The sequence below is a fragment of the Acanthochromis polyacanthus genome, chromosome 4 (assembly GCF_021347895.1).
Source record: "Acanthochromis polyacanthus isolate Apoly-LR-REF ecotype Palm Island chromosome 4, KAUST_Apoly_ChrSc, whole genome shotgun sequence".
NCBI lineage: Eukaryota > Metazoa > Chordata > Actinopteri > Pomacentridae > Acanthochromis > Acanthochromis polyacanthus.
This window is the reverse complement of record NC_067116.1, coordinates 26,035,438-26,062,204: the sequence shown is the minus strand read 5'-3', so window position 1 is coordinate 26,062,204 and position 26,767 is coordinate 26,035,438. Positions and strand designations below refer to the sequence as shown.

The 26,767-nt window shown below is 38.3% G+C and overlaps 1 protein-coding gene across 6 annotated transcripts in view; it reads right to left on the bottom strand.

Moving 5' to 3' along the window:
• Positions 1-25,091, bottom strand: part of LOC110951587 (arf-GAP with coiled-coil, ANK repeat and PH domain-containing protein 2) — a 55,906-nt gene extending 30,815 nt beyond the window's left edge. For all 6 annotated transcript variants that reach the window (XR_007941349.1, XR_007941350.1, XM_022194726.2 and 3 more), the window contains exons 1-5: positions 24,640-25,091; positions 11,334-11,391; positions 4,823-4,942; positions 3,971-4,024; positions 1,833-1,891 (exon numbers count right to left, since the gene is read on the bottom strand). Coding sequence is in view for 4 of the 6 variants with exons in the window: in XM_022194726.2 (XP_022050418.1) it covers positions 1,833-1,891; positions 3,971-4,024; positions 4,823-4,942; positions 11,334-11,391; positions 24,640-24,692 (344 nt within the window). In the remaining 2 variants the exon portion in view is untranslated. The remainder of the gene's footprint in view (positions 1-1,832; positions 1,892-3,970; positions 4,025-4,822; positions 4,943-11,333; positions 11,392-24,639) is intronic.
• Positions 25,092-26,767: the final 1,676 nt, after the last annotated feature.

Genomic DNA, 26,767 nt, shown 5'->3' with positions numbered 1-26,767 from the left:
TACCGGTATGCACAGCAGGTGTAAATGTACTCAAGGTTAGGCATTTTCAAATGAAAACATTTGTGCAGAAGTAGCCCCAGTTGATATTTATATTCTTGGCAAGCTATACTACCTCTACTTATTCTGTTACTCATAACATGGGACTGCCCCAGAATAATGTTTTAGGGGTTCTAAATTCACATGTATTTAAAGTTTCGTACACTAATCTTTGCTAACAAACATAATACAAAAGTTAAGATTCATTCACACTCATATCAGAGCAACACCTGAAATCTGATCGATCAATCTCATTCATTAAAAGCTCTGAAGTCCAAGTTTTAGTGAATGCAACTATGGTGTCCAAGTGAAAGCAGCATTAAATTATGATATAAAAGCTATCCCTTTATAACAGTACATTTACAGCGGTGGCATTACTGCATGTGCTATAGAACATGACCTCTTTAATTAATCATGTAACAGCTAAAATATGAAAACAGATCGCAAAGTCACAATGAAAGCAAACATTTTGGTGCCATAATTAGCTGCAGTTTGAAAAAATTCCATCACACGTGGGCAGAATTTTCAGAGGTGAAATCATAAACACTCTGAATGTTTTTTCTCCTCCCCTGAAATGCTCTGCAGAATCTCTTCTCCTGGGCTGTTTTGAATGGCGGGTCACTCTAGTAACCAAAATGTTAACTGTACCTGTACTAGTCTATGCACATCAAAGAATTAGTAATCTTCACTGTAAAATAAGAAATAATTATATATGTGATTCTTTAACTCTCATTCAGTCCAAAAATTTTAAACTTACCTCTACATTGCAAAAGCAGAACACAATTCTTCACATGAATGTAGAGTTTTTGGTTTCTGTGTACCACCATCAAATATTTAGTGGTCCCATCTGGTTCACCAAATGAGCTTTTGGTAGATATAATTTTCAGACCAAGTATCTCTCACATATGCAAAAGAAAAGCGTATACTGTAAAGCCGCGAATTTCATTAAGTGGTACGATGGAATTTGAACTTAATTTAGGGATAAGCTTTAATAGATTTCTTTTTTTACAAACTGTAGATATTTAGGACACTTTCCTTTGTTTATAATAATCATGTGACGGGAAAGGTGTGTTGCTAAAGGAGGGAAAGTTGTCCTTAAATATGAATTAACATGAGTATGTTTGGGCAACAGGAACACTCAAAGGTCTGGAAATCCAAGAAGCAAACAAAGGTTTTTGTTGAAATTACTTGACCCGGCTCCTGTCAAAGTCTTCAAATTGTGTGCTCCATATTTGTTCTTTGTTGTTCTCTGTATGAGATTAAGTCACACTAGAGCGCTACAAGGGACTGATTCATTGTGAGGGAACATACTTCCTAGCTTTCTCTGAGAAGTATGGGTGTTGCTGATGTGGGTGTTTAGCCCTGGTGTGCTGGGGGCAAAAACTGCTAATCCTTATAATGAAATAAACCAGAACTGCAACTGTTTCCTGTAATTACACGATCAGTCAGAATTTCTGAGCTGCATCAGGAGGCTTGAAACAGGGAGATAGGAGGTGTGGATTTAAATACAAAACATCCTGTGCAATGCTGTATCTTAATATCATGTCAGTGTCATCCATCTTCTACTTTCTGTCTATAATTTCAAGAATATTTTTCCCCCATTTTGCATTTATTGCATAAATGTAGGTACAGTGTGTTAACCTCAAATATGTCAAGTGTTCATGCCTTTAACTTGATGTGGATGTACGTCATCACAGATGGATGACGGGGAAAAAATAATTCAGGTCATTCTTCAAAAGCTCAGATTGCTCAAAGAAAAAGTCAGTTTTATTGACCTTTAGCAAAGTAACACTTACTCTTTGACAAATGTTTGAAGTTGGGTCTTGATAGATCTCTGGGCCTGATCGAATAATATCTGTGAAGAAAGAAGAAGAAGAAGTGATTGCTCTATCCATTTTGGAAAACAGCTTGTCTCTAGTCAGAGGAAAAACTCAAGGATTAAACATTTTAAGGAATTTGTCTAAGAAAGCAACAAGAAGCTGATAAATGTATTCCCTTTCCAGGCCGCAGCATGACCTGCAAGTCAGCATTCAGCATCTCTGTTTAGGAGGATTTTTGTTAACATCACAGGGTACAATTAAGCAGCTAAATTTACACAAACACGCTGACTTTGTAAACTCCCCCCATAAAGACATAAACACGAGAAATGACGTGAGTTGCTTCTTCTTGCTGGTGAGTCATACCCTCATTAATCTCCATGCTTCCTTAAAAATAAGCTACCAGGCAAAAAGCCCCACAAACACTTTAAATAGGGCTTCGATGCAATTTTGTAGTCAGACAAGACAATATGGGCTGTGTGTCTGGGAAAGGCTACCGGAGAAAAACAGATTGAGCTCTGTGTTTGAGCGGATCATGTGTTGAAAGAACGCTGAGTGGCAAAAACTTATCTGACAGTCAGCTGATGTGACCAGAGTCTCTATTAATGAGTAACAGGCCTGCAGTGTGACTCCTGGAGATTTTTAGAGGACTAGTCTAGAAAGGTAACAAGAGGACCCGATAAAGAAAGAAACCTCTGTTTAGTTATTCTAATCTGCCCACCCTGCATCTCCTTTATCAGTTAAGAGGACATAAAATATGTCATCTCTGGATTTGTTTATCAGTCAATTATTCAGCCAGTAAATAAACTGCAAAAACGCACACCTTCTCCATCCCAAGACAAAGATGATGTCTTCAAACAGATCTACTGTGTTGGTCTGAAGATCTACTGTGTTTGTCTGACAAATACAGTGTAAAATCAAAAGACACAGATGTATAAATTCATGAACAAAGATTAAATCTGAGCAGCAGTAACGTCAGCTTTAGTCGTTTATTCTAACAGTGTATAATGACACTGACAGCACAGTGCTGGCTGGAAACTCACTCTGGACATGTAGAGCTAATAGAGACAAGATGCTGATAAGAACGGTCAAGAAAAGAGTAATCACTGCCTAGAAAAAAGCCTCTAGCTGTGCCTACTCTCTGTGTTTGAGACAGTCTTAACAGGAGGACAAACACAGGAAAATCATGGCTCCATTTTGAAATGTCAACCAGAGACTGAAAACTGAGTAGTCTAACAAGGGGATTTAAGCGAAGAGCATCCTATAATTAAATTTGCTCCACTGGATTCTTGAAGAGTTTAGTAATATGTGACAAAGCATCATGTCTATTTATTCTCTAAGATCTAGTGGACTGCATTAAGATACCAGGCAGTAAAACCTGTAAGGCTAACAGAATACAAACATTACTTCAGCTAAAGCCATCATTGGTTCTTCTTGGATTTCAGCTGTCTAAGGTTTAACAACCACATAGTAAAACAGTGACCATGACCATATTTACCCTAGTGATGCATGATTTATTCCAACACTCCACAACATGAAGGGAATAGATTTTATGAGAGAGGAAACTCCTCTCTTTATCCCATGGACTTTTTATACTGGAAGAAGTAACTGGTTGTTTATGTTACAAGAAATCCCAAAGGTTTGTTGACATTTAACTAATGGTTAAAGAAAAAAATACATTTTTTGCAGCTGAGTCGAAGAGGTTTCTTTTAACCACCTTTTATGCAGGGTAGTGTTTGCTGCACAGGCGGGCATGTTTTCAGCAGCACCCTGCTTCATAGTTCTACCAATCATATGAAATCCCACCTACAAGCTGCTTATTGTGTTGCTTTTTTCATATTAAACTACAAATGCTCACTACCAGACTAAGTTTCTTGACCATTTTCTGCTTCCTAAACCAGCACTCCTCTTATAGACACATTATCTCTGCTCTGCTTAGTACTCTGTTTCTGTCTTTCCCAGCAGTAAATTAAACTTCTGACAGTAAAAAAGAAAAAGAAAAAAGAAAAAAAAAACTTCTCCAGACCATTGGCCCATCTGGGATTTGTCATCACCCAGCTGTCAAGCGGAAAAAATTATGAGAATACATCCGCTTTCACATGGCAGTGACAGCATACCGTGTGATAGTTGATCATCTCCTGCAAACTCTCGGCAAACTTTGTGAGGCTGGACTGTGGAGAGAAAAGGAGGACAGTCAGGAAGGCAGGCGGGCAGGCAGAGACAGAGAGAGACAGAAAGCATGCTCATGTATTCGTAATGAAGACTAACAAAACAGCACAGGGCAAACTATAATACAAGGCCTATGGTAAAATGTTAAAACAAAGTTGCACAAATGGTATAAAATGCTAATTTCTGTTGCATGCTATACCACAAGCATAAGCTTTTCAGGTATGTCTGAAAGTAAACACTGGTCTTTTTGCAGAAACAATGGCACTTCAGGAAAGAATTCCTTTGGCTAAGTTACTCTCTCCAAACACGCCAGCGGTTGCAGTTCAAACCTAAGGGAGTTGCAGTGAACAAAATACACAAAGGCCGAGAGGAAGTGCTTGGCGAGCCATGCAAAATTCATATGAGAAAACAAAACATCTGACCTCTGCAAGACCCAGTGGACAGTACAAGGTTTTACTAGCCCTCTTTTGTTTTTCTTTTTAAAACTTAGATTAATCTGGTAATGTCATCAACGATTAAAAAAAACCCCCACTATGCTCAAGAAAGACAACAAAGCAGAGAGGAAGTGCTCATCTGGGATTCACATCTGTGAGCTACAAAGAAGTCAATTAGAGTTTTACTCTGTAGAGATTCAAGCACTTAAGTTTCTTTATCTTATTAATATTTAGAGATTATAATAGTTTAACAGAATGTTTAAGGAGGCCTGCACAGGCAAAAGCAGAAACAAACAAAAAACACTGACAGTACTAATGACGAGCGCTCTCTGAGGGTCAGATCAAGTAAGATTACTTTTTGTTTACCTCGATGACCTCATCTTTGGTGGACTGCTGGGCAAGCTCCCGGATCCCATTAACAAACTGCTTGTTCGCTGCATTGTAGGCTTTTCCAGCATCAATCATCCCAATACACAATTTCACCAACTAGTAGAGGAGAGAGAACAAAGAAGAGGCAAATATTAACTGGCAGAAAAGACAGCAATGAAGAAATGCTTTAAAGGAAGATAACACTTGAGTGAACAGAAACTAGAAACGGTGCCGGTCATTTCTTCAGGGCATTCTCTCTTATTAAAAACAGCAGAGGTGTGCTGCTAAAAATATAGCCAGGAATCATACACTTGGAAGAACCTGGAGATTGACAGCAAAGTGCTCTAAAATATAAGATGTGTAGTTCTTACTCAGTTTCTTTGTAATTAACAACAGGCACTTTTTTTCCCTTCTGACTCATTGGGGGCAAAGATAATTCCAGGTTACGTAAACTCACGACAAACTCTGGCAGTTCTCCATCAGCTCCCACACAGGAAGATGATACAGAGCCTCAACATGCATCTGCAGCCAAGGCAACGAAACACCAACTAAAAATGTAAATTCTAAGCAGTTCTTTTGCTGATTGGTGCATGATCAAAAGTCAATTAATTAAAAGCTGATGAAATACAAATTGCTTAATCCTTGTGCTGGATAGACCTTTTTAAACAATGGATACGGTATTTTGCACAAAAAAAAAAAGCAAGTGAATCATGGATTAGAATCAGTTAAGAAAGAAAATCAAGTATTTTTTTTTCCCAGTCACAGATTACATAACTACTCTAGATAATTCAGCCACTGAAATAGTGGTAGTTCATTTAAAAAATGTGTTGTTTTTTTTTTATATCAAAAACAAGTTATTTTAGTCCCAAATGTATAATTGTCTCAGTAGCAAAGGTAAGAAAGCAAGATGGAACTTTCAAAGTGTCTGATATATGCGTGACGATCATAGACTATATATATAGTGGACGTAGCATCTGGCTCCAGAATTAAAGCCAACCCGGAAGTGTCAAAAACTTGCAATATCCCACCGTCCGCTAGGGTTGGCTCCAAAAAGCTTTTTCTCCATAGACCCCAATTCATTTTTGGAAAAAATAAAATTTGATAGACTGATGTTCTACAGCTCAGGATTTTTTTCCCGTTAGTTTTCATGGTCAAAATGAGAGATCAGGTGGCCGATCTTAAAATAAATCAATACTAAATTTTAAATAAATCGTTAAAGTTGGCGGAGCCAGGGGGCGTGGCTATACTTGATGGACAGCAACAGAAGCCTCTGCGGTAAAACGTGGGCGGGATAAGAGAGTCCTCAGCCAATCCTGCCCCTAGTTGCTCTCCGGTCCAGCCTGTTTGATGACGCTTTTTACGTCACTAGCTCCAAAAAATCCAAAACGGCGACCAGGAAGTAGCAAAATCCGGGCTTCATTTTCTCGGCGTTGAAACCAACGGGTGACGTCACGGTTAGTTTACGCCTGGTGACGATCAGCAACTCAGCAGCTACCACAGTGAAAGTTTTACTAGACAGTGAAAGTTTTACTAGACAGTGTGGAGTCCTTTATCTGAACATTTTTGCACATCTGTTAACATCCACTTCTCACCATCAGGGGTGGGTTTCCTCTACATTTGCATAAAATGTTTAGTTTTAGTTGTAGCAGCCACTCTTATCACACGCATTATGTTGCTGGTTTAATATATTCATAAGATTTTTAGTATACATTAAAACCTTTTGTAACTTTTTTGGTTCAGACCATGCAAATCGGGATTTCAAACTTAAAGCTGACTCATTTCAAATATGATTTCACTAAACTTCTACTGCTCACCTGTGCGCTCTGTTGAATGCAGAGGCAGTTGCAGTTTACTGCTTACTCTGACAACATTTTATTTTCATTTCAGTATATGCCTATTTTTTGTTTACTTGTGTGATCAGTAAATAATTTTTCAGAAAGTAGTTCAGCAATCTTTCAAGTAGCCATATGGGTTTTCCATTTCTCTCTCGCTCAAATTTCTAAAGTTCAAAACAGAGACCACTGAAGGATTATTTAGCTTCAAAGGAACTGAACCACAGTCAAACATGGTCAACTGTAAGACACCAGACAACCACTAATACAGTTTCCAGCCTGTTTATGCACCTTCTTTTTTTTTTGAAAATAGCCTTTATGAGAGCAGATTTAACAAGACGACATAGTCATCAATATCCCCCGCCACATTTGATGTCTATGAGTCTATATCCAAAATAGTGATCAAGGGCCATAACTCTTAAATATTATCGCACAGGTCTCATTTTCAAACTTGATCAAGGTGTCCATGGTGTGAAGCTACACACTAAATTTCATAACCCTAGCTGTAATAGTTTCCGAGAAAAGCTGTCCCCTTCGTGTTGGACGCACGGACGGACGGACGGACGGACGGACGCCAAACCTATATCCCCCTTTTCCACTTCGTGGAGGCGGGGGATAATAATGACAATTTAACGTGTGTTTACTTTTGATTCAACATGACTGTATGTGTGCCGGTCAGGCAGGTAGAAGCTCCACGAGAAAGCAGAACTCTGGTCTCTTTGGGCACGACTCCACCCAAGTTAACACGAACACATTCGTACACTATCACAGTCATACACATGCACACAAACACACCCACTCTCTGGCAGATCCTTCCTCTCCACAGCAAGAAGGGAAGTGAGGCCGGGGCTGAGTCACAGAGGTGGGGTGAGGAGGAGGGTGGGACTATGTAAGACTAAGTCCAGGAACAATGAACTGGACTTTTCCAAGCTCTCAGCGAGTGAACATACTTTCAACTCTGCAGGGATCCATTGAGAAGAGGGTCCGGTTTGCCATCATCCACCGATTAACCATACTTCATTTGGTTGGTTTATTACTTTGGTTTGTAAATGTGAACACTGTGGGTGAGATCAACTGCAATGCAGTTTGCTGGGAATGAGAATGTAATCTGAAGCATCTGCGTGAAAAAACCCAATAGGCAAGAATTTATTGGCGTTGCAAAGAGAGGTTCCCATGTGAACACTAGCAGTTACTTACTGTGAAGAAAAACAAAAAGAAGCCAAGACACACTCAGGACTAGTACTAATCTTCAGCTAACCACATCACAGATGTAAAACTATGAGAATGAAAATGCAAAAGATCATCATCTTCAGCATACTATACAAGATGAGAACATGCTGAAGCTGCCTTACCTTTCCTATAATTTTAAAAATGTATTAACCAATAATTGTCAACATGGGCTCTGGATCTGTACGTTGACATGCATTCACACATGCAATGTGCATGCCTTATCAGTGCTAGCAGTTTAGTTAACTATAATGGCTGACATGTACAGTAAAAATAAACCCAGTGCTGTAGAAAAAGGAGAAGGCAGAAAATATAAGCTGTGTGGGTTAGTGAAGCACTGCAGCTTCACTAAGCATGACACTGAACAGAATGAAGGTCTATTATGCAAATACTACAAGAATAAAAGCTGGAACTTAAAGGAAACACCTCAAAGACAAACCATGTCTTGCTGAGTGCATGTCCAAGAAAAAGGTAACGGCAGAAAATCACACACCTAAACTGGGGACTCTTCAAAGACAGTAATCCATTACATTGTGTTCACTGATGCTACACCATTGGCTTAAATCTAAAAATTCATTTGCTGAGCACGTTTGCTAGGAAATCTAAAGGAGAGCAGTATTTGAACAGTTTAGTTTTTCCATTTACTAAAATACCAAAAAGAAACTCTACAGTTCTAGTTTTTATTTCACTAAAAGCATAATAGGGTCTGAAGCAATAAATAAGACGTACAAATCAGGGCTGTACGGTGCGAGCGTTTCACTCGCATATGCGCCTAAAAATAGATCGGTGCGAGTAGAAAAAATAAAAAGGGAGCACGCGTGCGAGTACAGATGTCAACCCTATCATTTGCATTTGCTCCTAAAATTAATCCATACAAAGTGGATCAAACTAAAAGTCATAGCCTACTCCTTCTTCTTCAACAACTTTTTTTTCACATCCGCACGCTACAACACGACATGGTCAGAAAAACCGTGAGCTCCTCTCGACAGTACCAAACATCACACAGATCGCGGCACTTTCTTAAAGCGACAGACTCCTATTTTTGTCTTTAGCTTTTATGAACACATTAACTTGAAATAACCAAATACTGTGTCTGTCTAAATTATAACAATGCAAATGACACTAAATTAAGCATGTCAACAGTTTGAATACTATGAAGTAATAACTGAACTAAAATTGTCATCAGTTAACACAATCTATGCATTCCGCACCTATAATCAGACTCCCCTACGAATGCAAGATATGGCATCAAAATATGTCTGGTATTTATGTATAAAGTCTTTAATATAAGTATAGTTCTTAAGTATAAAGTCATTTGTTATTGTTTTTATTTTTATTGGGCCAGTTAACAATATAATAGAATTGAATTTCTTTAATCCCACACCTGGGAAATTATTTGCTACAAAAGCTAAAACACCAAATCACAAGTTTAAAAAAAAATAAACCTAGTAAATTACAGTCTGTAAGAACAGAATAATACATAAGGGGCTAAATGATCACAGTATGGCAGATTAAGAACAGAGAAACTATTTCAAAACTAGGACTTAAACAGAAATATGCAGGTTGAGTTAACTGTGCAGATTGTATGATATGAAATAAAATCTGGAGTCAGATTGTGTTGGGCCACTTAACAAAATCTGACTCCCCTATTATTTTGGGGATGCAAGAAGTGACAACCTTCAAACTTTCTCAGCTACAACATCTGCACCTCTGCTGCTGTTGTATAAGGTCTTGTGTACATGGTGGCTTCCACCAAGTTTTTTGCTTGGAAATTGGAAAAATGTAACACAACGCCATCTGAGTGATAATGGAAAATATGACAAAAGAAAGAAGTCAGTAGACCAATCCCACTCCAAATGAAAGGAAGCCACATTGGTGAAAGTTTTGTTTTCTTTGGTGAGAACAAAATCAATAATTCTTTACAAACTAATTACAAAATACACATATATATGTACACCTCCTTTTATGAGAACAAAATCAAACATAATTCTTTGCAAACTATTGACAAAATAAGCACACACACACACACACACACTCTCTAAACATGGGCTTTGGTGTTTCCTTGTGACGGATGTCGTATAGATGTCCATCTGTAAAAAAATACATTGGTTTATTAGTTCACAAAGTCCTGAGGACCAATGAAGCTGATGTATCTGACACTGGTGAGGGATGATAATCTATTTTGTGGGAGAAGCTTTGTTTGTGCAATGTCACTGTTAGAACTGCATCCATTTATTTGACCACCACTGAAGACCTCACAAGGATCAGCTTGGAGGGGCCATGGCTTGAGGACTTTGATCCAAGTCCTGCAGTGGACCACTGGATGAACTCAGCCAAGCGTGCCAGGACGACTTGAATACAAAAAGATGTGGGACAGGGATGTTCTCTGTGTTAAATAACTGAGCCTACTGCTTGGCTTGTTGTGTGAATGTTAATAATAAAATTGTGCGATTCATAGTGAAAATTCATAGTGCTCCTACATTTTTTTCTGTGCTCCTAAATTTTTTCATTTAGGAGCACCTGTGCTCCTGGTGAAAAAGCTAAGCATACAGCCCTGCAAATGTTACTCTCAAAGCAGCAGTTTGACACATTTAAGACAGAAAGGGACTAGATAATACATTCTGCTGTAATAAAAGTATCAAAACAATATTTTGCTGAAAACATAGAAGTCTTACTATTGAATGCTTAAAATGCATTCTGGGTTCATGTCCATAATTCTCTGTTCAATGCACAGTGAAAATAATAATAAAAAAGTAACACAACTACACGTCATCATCATTATTAAAATATATGTGGATAATTAACTGCAATACTTATGTTAAAAGAAATCTCATAGCCCAAATGCAAAAACTGGAATCTGTGTCTGCAACCTAAATCTCTAATCTTGGCAAAAAAAAATCTGACCATATGGAGTATTGTGGCACCCACTTTTTCCATTGAACTGTTCTTGGCCAAAGCAGATAGCATTTTCACACTGTTTTTCACATTTCTGATTTTGATCAACAAAGTGTGACTGTTACAACAAAAAATATCACAGGCTTCTTGGCAAAAAGGCTCCAACAATGGAATCATCAGACATGGGTAAACCATCATTTGACGGTTAGCGTTTACTTTTGCCAGTGTCAGTGGTAAAATGAGATGAAATCCGCTCAAACTCTCTGGTACAGCGGAAACACTGAGTCATCATGCTGAGAATTATGCATCTAAAATGTCAGATTACAGCACATGCAGCTCTGTATAAGGTCTGATACTTCATATACAAGCACAGTAACATCCACATATTTCAGATACTCAGTGTCTATATTTACTCAAAAGGCAAACTGCCAGGGAATCTGGTGGGGACAAAGCCAGAGACAAATCTACACCTTACAGGATGGTGTTTGAAGCTGCCAGTTCACACAGTGGAGCAAAGGAACAATTAAGCAATGTTTTTCATGGGTGGTACTCACTTTGTCGAGTTTGGATTCCAACTCACACACATCCCCCTCCACTTCCTCTATGGTGGCTCTGTGAGGACAGAAAACACAAAGGCTTGAAATCATGCACAACCATGACTCAACACTTTCAACTTAATTGATATTCAGAAGCATGAACAGTGAAACTGAGAGAGAGAGACACAGAAGGGAAATCCTGATGTAATACACATGGACTCACTTCCAGTTTGGTTTTCCATCTTTGTCACATTAAGAGTTCGACTTCACCACCCTGTTCACTGTATATAAACTTGTCAAATCTATTTAAAAATAGAACTAAGACAGTAGTTTTCTTCTAATAATGCTAATTTAACAGGCTCCAACATTAATGTTCTATCTTACAGGAATTCAGAGTGATCTACAGCAGAAGGGAAGCAATACACTTCTTATGCAATCAAAGCTCAAGAGAACCACAATGACAGACAGTTTGACCTTTATTATCGAGGCAGCTAAAGAGAGGCAGGAATAACATAAAGGATGCCCTGCAAGAAAGGGTTAGAATTAACTTATTTTCATTGTTAATTAGACTGCTGATTATTATTTGATTAACTAATTAGTGGTTTGGTCTATAAAAAGCATAAATAAAGGTGACAAATGTTCATCAGTGGTTCCCAAAGCCCAATTAAGACGTCCTCAAATGTATTGTTTCCATAGCCCAAAGTTATTCAGTTTGATGTCATGGATGAGGAAATAAACCATAAAATATTCACATTTAAAGAGGTAGAAATAGAGAATTTTCCCTGTATTTCTTCAAAACAAAAACCCTCAAACCAACTCCTCTATAGCTAAAATGGTTGGCAGTTGATCTAATAGGTGACTAATTAAGTGATTAATTAAATGTTGTATCTCTAATTTGAATTCAAATCTCAATGATGCAGTAAAGGAGTCAGCCTTTGCAGACGCTGCAGACGTTCCTCCAGATGAGAAATCTTCAGCGTTCGTCATTTTCAGACACATATAATACTTCATTCTATTTAACACTTAAATTTCACCACCATTAACAAATTCCACAATTACAGCTTGTGAAAACTACAACTGTACTGCATGATATTACACAGTTGGAGTGAACTGACACAAGCATGTGCAGACACACACACCGTTAGAGGCAGCCAAACTGAGAGCTGCCATTTTGGTTCACGCCGCATGACTGGAATCAGGTCTGGCACTCTGCCCTGTGAAACGTGACAAGGCACAGCTCGGTTCTCCACAGGATCAACAGTCTTCAAGCTTCAGAAGAAGAAGAAACTCAAATGCCTCATCCCAGCACAAGCTGTGTGAATTAATGTCTGCTATCTTTGATGTTAATCTATTCAGTTTGATTTGTGACTGTAGAATCACTTCAGTGCAGTGAAGACAGAGAAGTGGCTGATTAAAACATTTCTGTGTACGACAGTACAGCATGCACTTATACGTGGAAGAGAGGACGAAAACGACACAAATGCCACCACTACTAATAGGATTATATGGATATGAGTCTTTACACTACTAAAGAACACAGATCTGCAGAGAAGTTCCAGAAACACAGACTTTAACTAGTCCGTACAACACTTAGGTAGCTTGTGTTCAACAATCTTGTAAGAATTGGACACTGGACAAGAATTTATAACACTGCACTAAGCCCCTAAAGTCTGCCCTGGAGTTGCACTGGCTAACCACAAACCATAGTCTTTTCGAGAAAAATACATTCAAAAGCCCTTAGGAGACTAAAATACTGAAAGACTAAGGTAGAGAAGACAATATTTGTTGCTGTGCTGTGCTGTGCTGTGCTGTGCTCTGCTCTGCTCCGTGAGCTCCGAAGCATCAGGAATGTCCTACAGCGCAGATATGACTTTCGGTAATGCATGTTTTACACTTCTGACCATTTTGTAGTAATAATCACCACAGAGAAAATTTATGTTTTAGACAATAGTGACACTAGCCTGGTTTACGTCTAATAATGCAGCTGGAACTCTCATCCTCTCTATTTGTTCCTTGTAAAACTAATTATCCAGATTTCAGGCCTATTATGTGGCTGCCCTCAGTGTAAATCACAGCAGATTAGTGTAACGCTCAAACATAAAAGTAATTCCTCTATTCAAGGAAAAATTCAAATTCTCATTCAGTGCTGTGAGTGTGCCATGTGTCAGTGTGAAGCACAGGGATTAAGAGTGTCACCCTGCAGTAGCAGCGGACGGCATTACCTAAACCCCCTGCAGCTGTTTCTTCTTCCATATGGTCTCAAACTGACAGCTGTCAACATCTGGTCACTCTCAGAGAAAAACAAAGAGCCGACTGAGCCAGCCAAGAGATGCTGCACTCTTAAAAAAAAAACTTGGTTTTTTGACAGCTTTTAACTGTAATTTTCTGAGAAATTTCCTGTTTTTTTGTTTTTGTTTTTATAGATTTTCTCTGTTTAGGTAAATTAGAGATAATAGCTAGCAAGTCATAGAAATAAATAAGTAAGTTCATGGTAATTAATTCTTTTGAACAGCAAAATCACACTATTTTATAGTAAATTAATCAGCCAAAGATGCACAAATTTTTCAGTTATTAAAAGTAAAAATATGTATATGCCTACATGATTGTTGAAAATAGTAAATGATTTAACTGTCTGTTCACAAAATTTTCCTGTTCTGTGAAATTGCATAGCGATAATATCTAATAAAATCATCATCTTTGGTAATTTTCATGCTGACTGTTTAAAAAAAAACTAAAAGCAAAAACTGCACACCACATATACATCAAAAATTTGTATTTTTAATAAAAGTAAGTTGCCCACAGTGCTTTACTGTTTTAAAATCATATAAAATAACATTATTTTACACATACTTTCAATGATTTCCACAGATTTTTATTTAAGGGATTCCACTGTTTTTATGACATATTTCTTCTTGCACCCTTGCTTTTTAAGCAATCATGTTCACATCTATGAACATATTTATCCTGCATACTCAATCTCAGACACTGTATTGGCACATTTAGGATTTACTTTTTTCAAGCAAAACCCAGTCCTTACACACAAAATTGTCAACTGAAACAGACCTGAAGTTGCCTGCTGTGCTTCACTGAGAAGTTAATAGTCTGTTGGCAAGCCTAATTCATTAAAAAAAAAAAAAAAGTCTCATCGAAGCAGCAAATCCATTACTCTGCAAGTGAAATTGTAGGGATGCCAAAACCAAATTCTTGAGTCTTCACAAACTGACATAAGCCTTATTCAGCTAAATGTGTTAAGTACCAGTCCCTCTGAGAATGTGTTTTGCTTTGCAGAATGCATTATACAGCAAAAAAACTTTACTCATTTCATATACGTTAAATAATACATACAAACCTAAACCTAAACAACATGAGGCAGCATGCCTTTATTAATTGCTTTATATCTTCATAATACACTTCATAATTCAACAAGCCACATCTAAGTGAAAGGCTTTCAGCTTGGCAGCAGCATAGTGCTCTTTTTTATGAGATTTTGACAGCAACCCAAACAAAGCAGAGTGAGCTGAGGACTCCAGTAGACAGGAGGGCAGAAACAGGGTCAGAAGCAATAAAGAAGCTTGCCTCTTTCACACAGACATTAACCCTGGTCAAAAGCTAAAGAACACGGTACCAGCGCTGTTTGCTCGTTGCTACAGGCAAACTTAATTTCTTTGATGAATCACCCAGAATCATGACTGTTCTGCTGACAGGCTTTAGTGTCTGACTTCAAGAGGATTAGACCTATTCTTATACATTTCTATATTTAAACACTAAGCATGTGGCTGCTAGAGATGTGAGTACAAAAGTAGTGAGCAGAAACCCTAATCACCGACTCACCAACACTACCAGCAACTAGAAAGACGGATAAAAACATGACCTAAATTAGCCTTTCCTTAACCCTTAAAAAACAAAACAGAATCAATTATTAGATTAATATTATCCCAACACATGAATATATTGCTGATCCCTCAAATAAAAGTGATCAGATGATCTTAAGTTATCTGATATCTCTGCCGGATCTGCCAAATCTTACATTATAACAGACACTTGACCTCCCCGCTCAGGGAAAAGCAGCAGGTTACATTTAGCAGCCAACTCTCACACATGAAATACATTAAACATGATTGACTTGAAGGCAGGCTGGCCTGGAAAAGGTCAGGTGAATCCTGGAAATAATGGTATAGAAAAATAAGCCTTGAAGATCAAACTCAAATCATTTGTCAGACAGTCTGTCACTCTGGCTTTCTATGCAACCACAAGAACAAGATCATTTCCTTCTAATCTTGAAACCTGAGCCTGTTGGGTGAACTTGCGAAAGTGCTGACAGAGGATCAGAAAAGGAGGGGTGCTAGCAAAATGAAAATCTGGGCTATTGCCTCACAGCTCTGACCTTGGAGTGTGTCCAATCTGAATGTGGAAAATGAGCACAGCAAGAAAGCAGGAGAGAACAAGGGACAGACTTTTAATTCCAACACACACATCTCTTTTTCTCAGGAAGCATGCAGTATATGCAAAGTATAAATGAACGGTGAGAAGACAAAGAACTTCAGAACCTCAGAGAAACACTGACAACACTCCTCGGACATGCATTTGAACTGAGACTGATATACTGACTGCTGAGCAACACTCTTTCCATTGGTGGCCGATGCCAAACTGAATCGCTGGTTTCAGCAGATGGTTCCCAAATGGGGCCCAAGGATTATTGTGGGGTTTATAACAGTATGCAAAAACTCACAGCGTGACACAAACTTGACATTTCGGGTGTCCTAATTTCTCTTCTAAAGATTTTTGAAAAAGCAGTGAAAGTTGGTAGATCATCAATTGCCTATAACTTGTAGGATTAGGACAGACACTGTTGGGCCTTCACCCAGGACTGTCTGAGCAAAGAGCAAGTAGATATGACTACTCATAATATGTGGCAGTTATGTGAAATGAGAGAGCTTATAAACGCCACAGTGCACTACATTGGAATTTATATTCTCCAGTTTAATATGTCCATTTTTTCTTTTTTTTTTTTACTCTTCTTAAATCAAATTTATGCATCTTTTCATACTTTCTTCTTATATTGCTTAGTGTTTCTTTTATATCTTGTCTTAACAACTTTTGTTTAATGTAAAGCACTTTGTACTAGCTTAATGTGGAAAGGCACAGTACAAATAAACTTTCCTAACACATACAGTACTTCTTCAACTGCATCAATCAAGTATGAATTGACCAAACTGTTTTACAAGGCTGCATCTATGCAGTTTAATATGTGGCCTATCAGTTCACTTTTTATCTTCAATCAAGATTAAAAAGTTCAACTTGTATCAGAGCCTGTTGTGACTCTGGAGGTCAAACAAGGGCATTCTTGCATCAGTATTTACACAGCAAGTTCAAACAATGAAGCACACGTATTTTTAAAAAAATCACTTGCTTTCCTTTTGCCTTGCTTTTACAAAGTTCTCAAAACTTATAATCATGAAGAGTGCAGGAAATAGCAGTGATACGGTTGTTCCTACAGGCTTTATGCTGTCTATACTTAGGCAATATATGCTGCACACACATTAGGACTTACTAAAGTGCAATATCACTGACCTGCTAGTGAAATAGTTTGTTTTTTTTTTAACCAGCAAATATAGAAGTTTACAGTAAGAGCTGACTATTAAGTATATTGAGTAACAATTTTGGGGAAGTACAGAAATAAAGAAAGTGTGGAAGTCTTCTGATTGCTGAGAAAAAGCCCCTTCAGGATCCTGCCAGTCAGATAAGAGACTATCTGAACACTCTCAGACAGCTGAATGCCTCAGAAAATAGGAGCATTAACCATCACACAATTCTTCAAGGAAACCCATTTCAGGTCTGAGTACTTAAGAATTCAAGGAATAAATCTGGAAACCCTTGGCTTTCTACAACACTCTGATACTCCACATTTTCAACATACAATGTTATCAATATTGCACTTTGGCATCTATAAGCTTGAATCTCGAAGCAGCCCATATGACGCGTAACACGGACTGGGTGATAAGGAGACAGCACAAGTGATGCAGGCATTGTGCTTCCTGGCAAAACATCTGATATCTGGCTCCAAAGACGGAAAAAGAAGAAGCAGCTGCTGCTGTCTAACCAGACAAGAAAACGGACTGTCGACAAGAGGATCTATTGAGGAAATAATCTCACCACAAGGAATTCCAAACAACAAATGGCATTTGATATCACAATTCTCTCAGGTGGCGGGTAGCATATTTGGTATATCTTTTGCTTTGGAACGTGGATGTGTTGGGGTGTTTCAAACAAGAGAATACTATTTTCCATCCTATATATATAAATAGCAGTTTCATTCAGTTAGACTATTAAATTAGATGTGGACCCTATAAAGAGAAGCTTTGGACTGACTTGCACTGTGTGTTTGATGGCAACGTACTGTCAACGGGGCTCCAGATTGCAAACCAAAAGATCTGCAAACTACAGTAACATTTTCATCATATTCATAGGTGTTCCTGTAGTTTGTGGTGGGCCACCGAGATTGAACCACTGCTCTATTTCAGTTTCAGCTTATTACATGTTGGTTTTTCTTTATCATTTATTATTTTCAGAATACCTGGCTGTCAAAATGCAAATCACTGTGTGTTGGGGTATTGTTCTTATAACAACACAATTCAGAACCCAAGGTGACATCTGTAAATTGCTTGTTTCACCTCAACAGCAGCCCAAAGACACCCAATTTGTGGTCATAGAGCATTTTCTTAGTACTATGTCAAAGAACATCTTAATTATTTGAAGGATTTTTTAACCCCTGCTTTCTGTGTTTATACTCCCACTAAACTGTCAAAGAAACTGTATCATGATAGTAAATGATCCAGAGTTCATGAGAACTCCAAGTACATTTGCCAAAATTACACAATGTCTGGTTTTCCTCATTCGGCACCAAGAAAAATCATATCCACCACATTTGTTGACCTTAACAGCTAAGAGAAGACTCTCCCTCTGTGAAAAAAAGCTATGCCGGTACGAATAAATTCCAGCAGAAAAGTAAAAGGAAACAGGAACATATGATTACTACCTTTTTAACTACATGAAACAATATAAATTAGGGAACTAAGACATCCTGGTTTAAGTGCTGTTTGGGTGTGAGGGTGAAGCCGTGGCTAAATAAAGAGAGACGTGTGGTGTAAAAGAGACTGCAGCCCATGAAGAAGACTGCAGAAAAAAGCCTGCCTTGTAAACCACATCACTGAGAAAGAGGCCAATTCAGCATCACTGGGGGAATGTTTGGGTCCTAGTTCTCTTGATGCTGGCCAAGAGCACGCAAAAGGACGCTGATCCACAGTATAGGCCAGACAGAGGTTTTACAGCTCTGTACATCAAGAGGGAAATCGTCTGCCAGGATTATAATAGTCTAGTAAGTAGATACCATTTGTTATGATACCATTAAAGGTTGTCAGTTCTGCTCTATAATAAGCTAACAAAATCACAATAAATGTCAATATCTTATGCCATCACAGCACATTTTCTCATTCTCTTATTTACATTTTTATATCAGCATACCAGCATTGCACAACCACAAACTTACTTTCTCCTTCATAAAATCTATTGTGCTTTGATATCGGAATGAGCTTCCAATGTTATCCTGATAGTCTTTAGTTTCTATATTGTTAAAATATGGATCAAGTTGATGCAGTTACTTTGAGTAAACATTCATGTAAAATTGTGTTATTTTAGCAGTGGATGACAAAAACTCTTACACTGCCAACAACCAACAGAAACAAACACAAATTTAGCATTCTTTTTGTGCTACTTGCCCACATTCTACGAGCACTAATCAAAGATGTAATATCTTCTATAAAAACGAAGATACCTCATTCTTCTGCAGTGATTCAGTGACCAAACTAAACCGAGAGTGTCGCTTCTGGAGCTCTGTGTGGCTGTTGGCAGCCATCCAGCAGCCTGGGTGCACTCTGCATGCAGAAGTGAGGTAGTTGAACAGGTTTGTCATCCAAGCTGCCAGCACAATAGAGTCTTCTATGGGCCCGTGGCACAGGCCTCAGCACTTCAAAGACACAAGCAGACACTCAAAGTCCATCTGCTCCTCACATATTTTTAGTTTGCTTCTAATTGGACGACTTTTTTTGATAGAGATGCACTCTGTGATTGCCTGATTTGGCTGGAAATTTGGTATAATACAGCTTCTAATCTGTACAGCTAACTGTTATGATGCTGATGCTATTAAGAACTGAATAACTGATTAAGAGAGTGAATGAATGAATGAATGAATGAATGAATGAATGAATGAATGAATCTGCCCTTTCCTAGCAAAAACATCAAACTAATCAGGTGGGTTTTTTGACAGTAGGTAATAAACTGGAAGCAAAATGAAGACATTAATTCTAAATGGCATTTCTCACATCTTTTTTTTAACATGGATTCATTACAGGACTGATGGACAGATAAAGTAACGATGACAATAATTATTAGTGGCAGATTGAAACTGTTTAGTTCCAAACTGCATAACTTAATATTGAGCCCAATCCTGTATTTGTATTTTCCAAATAACACAGCTGCAAACTTCAGACTTAGCCCGAAGCAGGCTTACTTCAAAATTACTATAACTAATCCAATTCAGATACGACTGACAGTTGAGCAACTCTGCAGTACAACTCTCCTTTGATGTTTTCTAATTAGATTTTCTATAGTGTCCTGGAGTGTTTTGCCATCTCTTCTTCTTCCCTTTGGTGGTTCTGTCACTGACAACATTTTAAGATATAGGAAGAAGAGAACATGTGGCGTTTGCTTTGCTGTTTTTCGACCCGTCACAAAAACTGACCAATGGACACGACAGGGGTTCATTCCACTGGACGGTAAAACAGTTGGTGGAGGCAAACAATTCAACACGTTGAATCTGCTACTGTGGATGGAAACGTGAAGAATGGGGTGAGCTTCAGTGCCATGACGTAGATCCTGTAATTGTTAGAGTGGCTCAGTGGGGACATAGAGGGGGTCCTGCTGCGGTAAATCCCACCATTAGATGCACAGGCTTCAACAACATCGACAAGATGAAGTCATGACTTAAAGATAAACGCTTACAAGCTTTGGGAAATTCTGCTTGATGTTGTAATGATTAATTAAGGCCAGTTGTGCAATTAGAGTACATCCTCAGTCTTTCCATGTCTGACACAAGTTGCAGGAAGGACGTAAGCAGAATGAGGAGTGGGTGAGAGTTTCTACAGCAAAGGTTAAGGAGTGAATGTGACTGACAGGGCTAATGTGTAATGCTTTCGCAGTTTTACTCACAGCAGTAAATACACGGATGGCTATAAACAAGGGCCACAACTATGTATATTTAATTATTGATTACTCTACAAAATTTATATTCAATTGACTGATTAGCAATTTTGGATGTAAATGTGAGAAATCTGAAAAAAAAAAAAGTCTCCTCGCAACTCAAAACATTTCAGAGGATTCAGAAGATAAATAATTAATATAAAGCAGACAAATCCACAAAATTCTTATTTTGTAGAAATTGTTTTTTTGTAGATGTAAATTTAACAAATGATCAAAATAGGTGACTAATTTTCTGCACATTGACTCATCAATATAGCTACTTTTATCAACTTCAAATTGAAAATAAATGACATTTTCTTTAAGTTGACGCTGCTCCATTTGAAAGTTAATGCACGTCAAGTTGGGTTTATGTTATTTGTGGCCCCGTACTTAATGAAATAAAACTGTGCTGCTATAGCTATATACACAGTCATCACATTACATTAACTGTTAATTGTCTTAATTTATCACCACTAAAATGAAATGTACCACAGCTCAATTAAATCAAACTACAACAAGCCCAGCATGCTAATAAGCCTTCAACTGGGCTCCCATGGGAAACTAATCAGGGTGTATGGCAGTATGAGCACTTGTTGTTAGGCTCTGAGTTCAGTGGAAGAGAAGTCAGTCAGTGCTATGTTGACTCTACAGCTGCTGTCGGTGACTCAGGGGAAACTGTAACAGACGACACTGGACCAGTGACTGCACAGGATGGCACTCTGCCAAGCTCAGAATCAGCAAAACCAATGGGGTGTGTACAATCATGATATAATGATTAAGACAAGGGAGAAACGCTGCTGCTAATTACAGAAATTATCTCACTTCAGGGCAGTTAATGTCTACTAGATTTGAAAATATATCCATCCTACACCAGTCTCTTAATGCTATGCTTCCTTGTGTGCTCTATTTAGAGCTGGATACGGTTACACTTTAGCTTCACAGATGTTTTGCTCAGCTGGATGGAGATTTAGTCCAAAACAACAGCATCTTTATTACGGCTCATAAGCTACCAATACAAACAACACATAGCTAACGTAGTACGAAAATCACATTACAGATGCTGGCTTTCTTGGAGACCCTGCAGGATGGAAAGACATATAAAATATGTAAAACATTTGTTCTTATACATGTGGGGAGAAAAGCCACAGCACTCTGAAGGGAATTTTCAACTATCATACTTGAAGAGGAGCCAGGAAAGCTCTCGAGGCCAAGTCCAATGTCTATTCTCAAGTGGAAACTAGGCTACGAGGGTTTACTGCCAAAAATACATAATTTTTGCACTAGTGCATTGTCTCCTCTGGGCTAAAAGCATGGTTTATGACCAAAGACAGTTTCCCCAACTAAAATGAGGATGAGAGTTAAAAAAAAAAAATGCGGGATGTGCCAAATTACCACTTAAAAACAACCCTCTCTACATTTGGGGGCTCCATATTCTCTGGCACCAAGTTGAAAGCAAACACCAAAATGGAAACAGATGTTGGGCAAGTGAGATCTGCGCTATACTGGTGTATATTCCATGTTTTCATCCATTCTCTCTTTCTCTCCCGCTGTCGTCTTCTCTGGCCAAACAAAACGAGTGGGGGTTGGAAAAATGAGAGTAAAACTGTGGTGGCCGAAGTGGAAAACTCTGCTGCAACAGCGTCTGATAACTACGAACCAGTTATGAATCTATAGTGGAGTTTAAGTCCGGAAGTGTTGACAGATGACACTCCCAAAGGCTAAAGGTCGCTAAAATATAGACAGAGATGGAGCTATATGCTGAGCTCAACTTCTGACCACAATTCAATTCAATGTATCTATTAAGTTTTATCCCATTGACAAAAAAGTGGCAAAAAGTGACAAATTTAACCTACTGTGCAATTACGTCTCATTTAGTCTGACCAACATCACAAAACTTTAACATATTCAGTCTACTATTACAGTAAACTGAGACATGCTGCATTTTTGCCAGAAAACAGATCAACAAATTGGTTACAACAATCTCACCAATACTTTACATATTTGTCACTGCACATAGGCTTTTTTGAAGGAAAAAAAATAAGTGGCGTCACCAAACTTTATGCGCCAATGACAGTGAGGAAATAAATCTGTTATTTCTAACAGGTGCAGCGAAGCTACAGGATGTCAGAGAAATGTCAGTCATGGAACATGTGCACACAACCACAGAGCAGGTCTAATTAAATGAGAACATCTGGGCCAGCAGTGCAGGGTCTGTTTATCGAGTTACAGCCTTCGCTCTCTTAATAGAAAGACAACAGTTGGCATGTCCATTACGTCTACAAAGTTGATATTTATGTTTGAAATTTTCCAAATTTAATAAAGGGTTTGGAGCAGCCCAATAACAGCATGCTTTGTATTTACTAATATCAAAAACAGGGAGGTCTTGTATACAAATGATTCAATAGGAAAGAATGCGTCAATTCAAGTACTACTGAAAATCCACACTGATATGTCATATATAAACTGAAAAACATTGGTTCAAGGTATCAGTGTCAAGGAAACAATAAATGTTCACCACAGCATCAGTCTGAAGCAGTTTCCTACTTTTGAATAAAAACTGTACATCTCTGATATGGACAACTTCACACTATCTGCAGCGTTTCAGCCCTCCGTTACCTCCCATCTACTGAAAGTGAGCTTCTGTACGATGATAGTGAATGATGAAAAGTGGAAATAAACGTTTCACACACGAGACAGCATGTTCAAACAACACCAAGCATACCAACCACCTGCCACGCTTTTAAAGAAATACACGTAAACAACGGACCAGTTAAGCGACTTGGCTACAAATTCACAGCAGAGAAGGTATTCATGCTATGGAGTGTAAAATCACTCAACCCCAAGTATCACAACTGACTGAGATGTTTCCGTTTGTTCAGCCCCCTTAAATATGATCCTGAAGGATGTGCTCTGATATATTAAAAAAAAAGTCCTACTCTTCTGCAAACAACTTTCTAACATCTGTTCCTCGTTTGCGTGTGAGAGAGGATGTTGCAGCAGCAGAGTGTGGGGGCTGAAGGAGGAAGGAGGGAGATGCTTTCTCAAAACGGGAAAATGCAATAAGGGAGTCGAAGACAAACATCCCATTTTACACAACTTTTCGGCTTGACTAAGTAAAAAGTTAAACTGAATAAGAAAAAAAAAGAGGTTGTGAGAGCAGATGTCACAAATGACAATACTGTCAGGAATACATCACATGAACACCAACCACCTGACCAATGCTGATGGTGAGTTTTAGGATGTCCTAGCTGGTGGGAAAACTGAAACAATCAGTCAGTCAGCAAAAAAGAGCTTTGGTAAGAATTTTGATGATTACATCCTATAAGCAGAAAGGCACTAAATTCACTTATTTTAGATTCCTAAACAAGAGTTTAATTTGTATTCAGTATTAAATGAAGTTGAGTTGTGGATTGCTGGTTGAAAAACAGGAGCAATATGTCAATTTGGGCTTTGGGAAATTGTGAAGGCTTTTTCCTTTTTTAAAAAAAAAATTAACATTTAAGGTGAAAGAAACTAGTACGCATACTAATTGGTGAAGGAGAAAATCTTTAGCTGCAGGTCCTGTGTCCTGCTGAAAATAATGTAGGATTCTAGGTAAATAACGTGTAGATTGATGTGAGGTGCAAAATTGAAAAATAAAAATATTTAGGCGACAGTAAAGGACACAGGACTATACAGTATCATGGCAGTTAAGGCTACAAGCAAAGACTGTAATTTCCTGCATTCATATATAATATAGTGTCCTTTTTTACATAATTCATATACAGAAAACAGGCACTGGAGCAGCCTTCCCCTGTACATTTGTGTTCACCACACCGCTCAGTGAGTTTGTTTGGTTTCTTGCCCCACCAGCAGCCTTCCCGGCTGGGCCCAGCTTTCTTAAGGGACAAAAATAGAAAAGTGGCAGCCAACAAACAGCTAGCTACTTACGAGTGATTGGGTTAGCAAGCAGCTAGCTGGATACTTTCCCCCCGTGAAAATTAAATGAAAACTAAACGGGACAAAAAAAAGCCCAGCTGTCAACACTCACCTGAACCGTGGGGAGTCCTTCAAACACTCCTCGAAATCCACAGTTATCTTCATTTTTGCCGCAGTGAGTAAAGCCGCAAAGCTGCGCTGTCTTTGATTAAACACAGTAATCCAGGCTCAGTCTCTCCTGCTAATTAGCTTGTTTGCTAACGTCCCTGTGTGTGTCCGACCAGCTGGCTCCACTCTGTCACCGCTCGGCTAGCCAGCTAGCCCCGGAGGCCAGCAGCTACGATTAAAAAGTCGCGGGAATGCTACCATAAACGACGGTATGTTGAATGTACGGTTGCCAAAAAACGCCGCAAGAAGTGTTTTCTTTTTTTCCGAGGCAGCGGTCAATGCTGAATACAGAAAGTGCGGTCCGGTAGATCGGTCATAGCAGCCAACGGAGAGGAGCTTTTCTCCAGAGCAAATACTACAGAGCCGCACAGATCGTCTATGGAGGGACGGAGGGAGCAGCGGCCAGTGCGCATGTGCCCCGCCTCCAGGAGCGCGTGGAAAAGATCTGTCAGTTAGAAAAGCGCTTAATAACAACTGTAATGTGATGTCAGCACTTCAACATAACCAACTACTACAACACAACTTTTCTGGAGCTTCAACTCCCATTTCACGCTGAGTGAATTCATGAAAAGTGTGTAAATCAATTCACTGTCTTTACTACAGATTTTCTGATATTTAGGTAGACCAACACTTAAACAGCTTGCGAATAAATGTAGCAATTAGCATACAAATAGTAAAATAGAACAAGAAAAATAGTTGGATCATTCAATGAAAAATCGATCAGGTCCTCTCACTTGATTGCTAGTATAACTTCAGTGTATTCCATGAAATCATGTACAATTGTATCTTCATACTATGGATATTTTCAGAGTTACAGGCTCTCTAAGCACATCACTTTGTTTTCTTCCTGAAAAACACATGTGAGCTCTGTTGGAAACTACAACCAGATCAATGTTACATCTACTCTAAAACCATAATCTAATTTTTGTTCCTGTAACCAACTTTGAGCATCAGTATCATGGGATATATCATAGTCTCAACAGCAAAACTCCAAAAGTTTAATTTCTGTGACACATAGAAACATGCAAGCAAACTTATTCAATTGAAAATACTTATAAAAGCGCATTTAGGATAAATATTCAGAAATCATTCATCAAAACAAGCTACAACAAATTAAATGTCTCATTTTCACCTTATGTTGGTACCAGGTTCATCTTCCAGCTGTGATCCTTCTGGGTCCAAACTATTTTCTAATATAAATAAAACGTTTGATCCTCTATGGAGTGACTCAGTTATTCTATATGTGCTTCACTGCTGTTTCTTAGAAGCTGGAAAATAATCAGCTGATTTCAGTGTCTTTGGAGTCATTTGACAAACCAACTTAGTTACATATAAATGAAGGCTTTATCCTTCTTTTCACAGTCACTGCATAGAAGTCTCACTTTTACAACACTGCAAATATTTTTATCATTTCATCATACTTTTGATTTTCTACATTTGCTTTTTAATTGTCTAGTAACACTATTTATTCGACTTGAGATAGATAGATAGATAGATAGATAGATAGATAGATAGATAGATAGATAGATAGATAGATAGATAGATAGATAGATAGATAGATAGATAGATAGTTTATCAACTTTTGGTAATTGTAAAATGTATGCGTATCATGTTGCATTTTTTGAATTTTTTCTTCTTAATCTGTCAGCAAGATACATTTACTGTTGAGAATAGTACATTTAGTTCAAACTGAGACTCAAAAATTTATACCTTCTTATTGGGAAATGATTCATAGGCCCCAAAGTGTCACAGAAAGGTAAAATAAAATTGCTTGTTTTTTTTTTGTTCAGTTTGGCCACATTTGAATGGGACATACATTTTCTGTAGCACTTATTGGTATATTTTTATTACACAGAAATCACAACCTCCGTTTCTGCTCACATGTTATGCAGCATCAAAATTGTTTGCTCCGTTGAAAGGGAGTAAAGTAAAAACTAAGTCAGAGTGATCACTCTGTCTTCGTCGACACGATCTTCGTGTTAGTTGACAGGAGCTTCCTGATCCAGTAGAATTACGTCTTTATACTTCCAACAAACTCTCCTCAACTGGATGTCATCTGAATCAGCTCACGA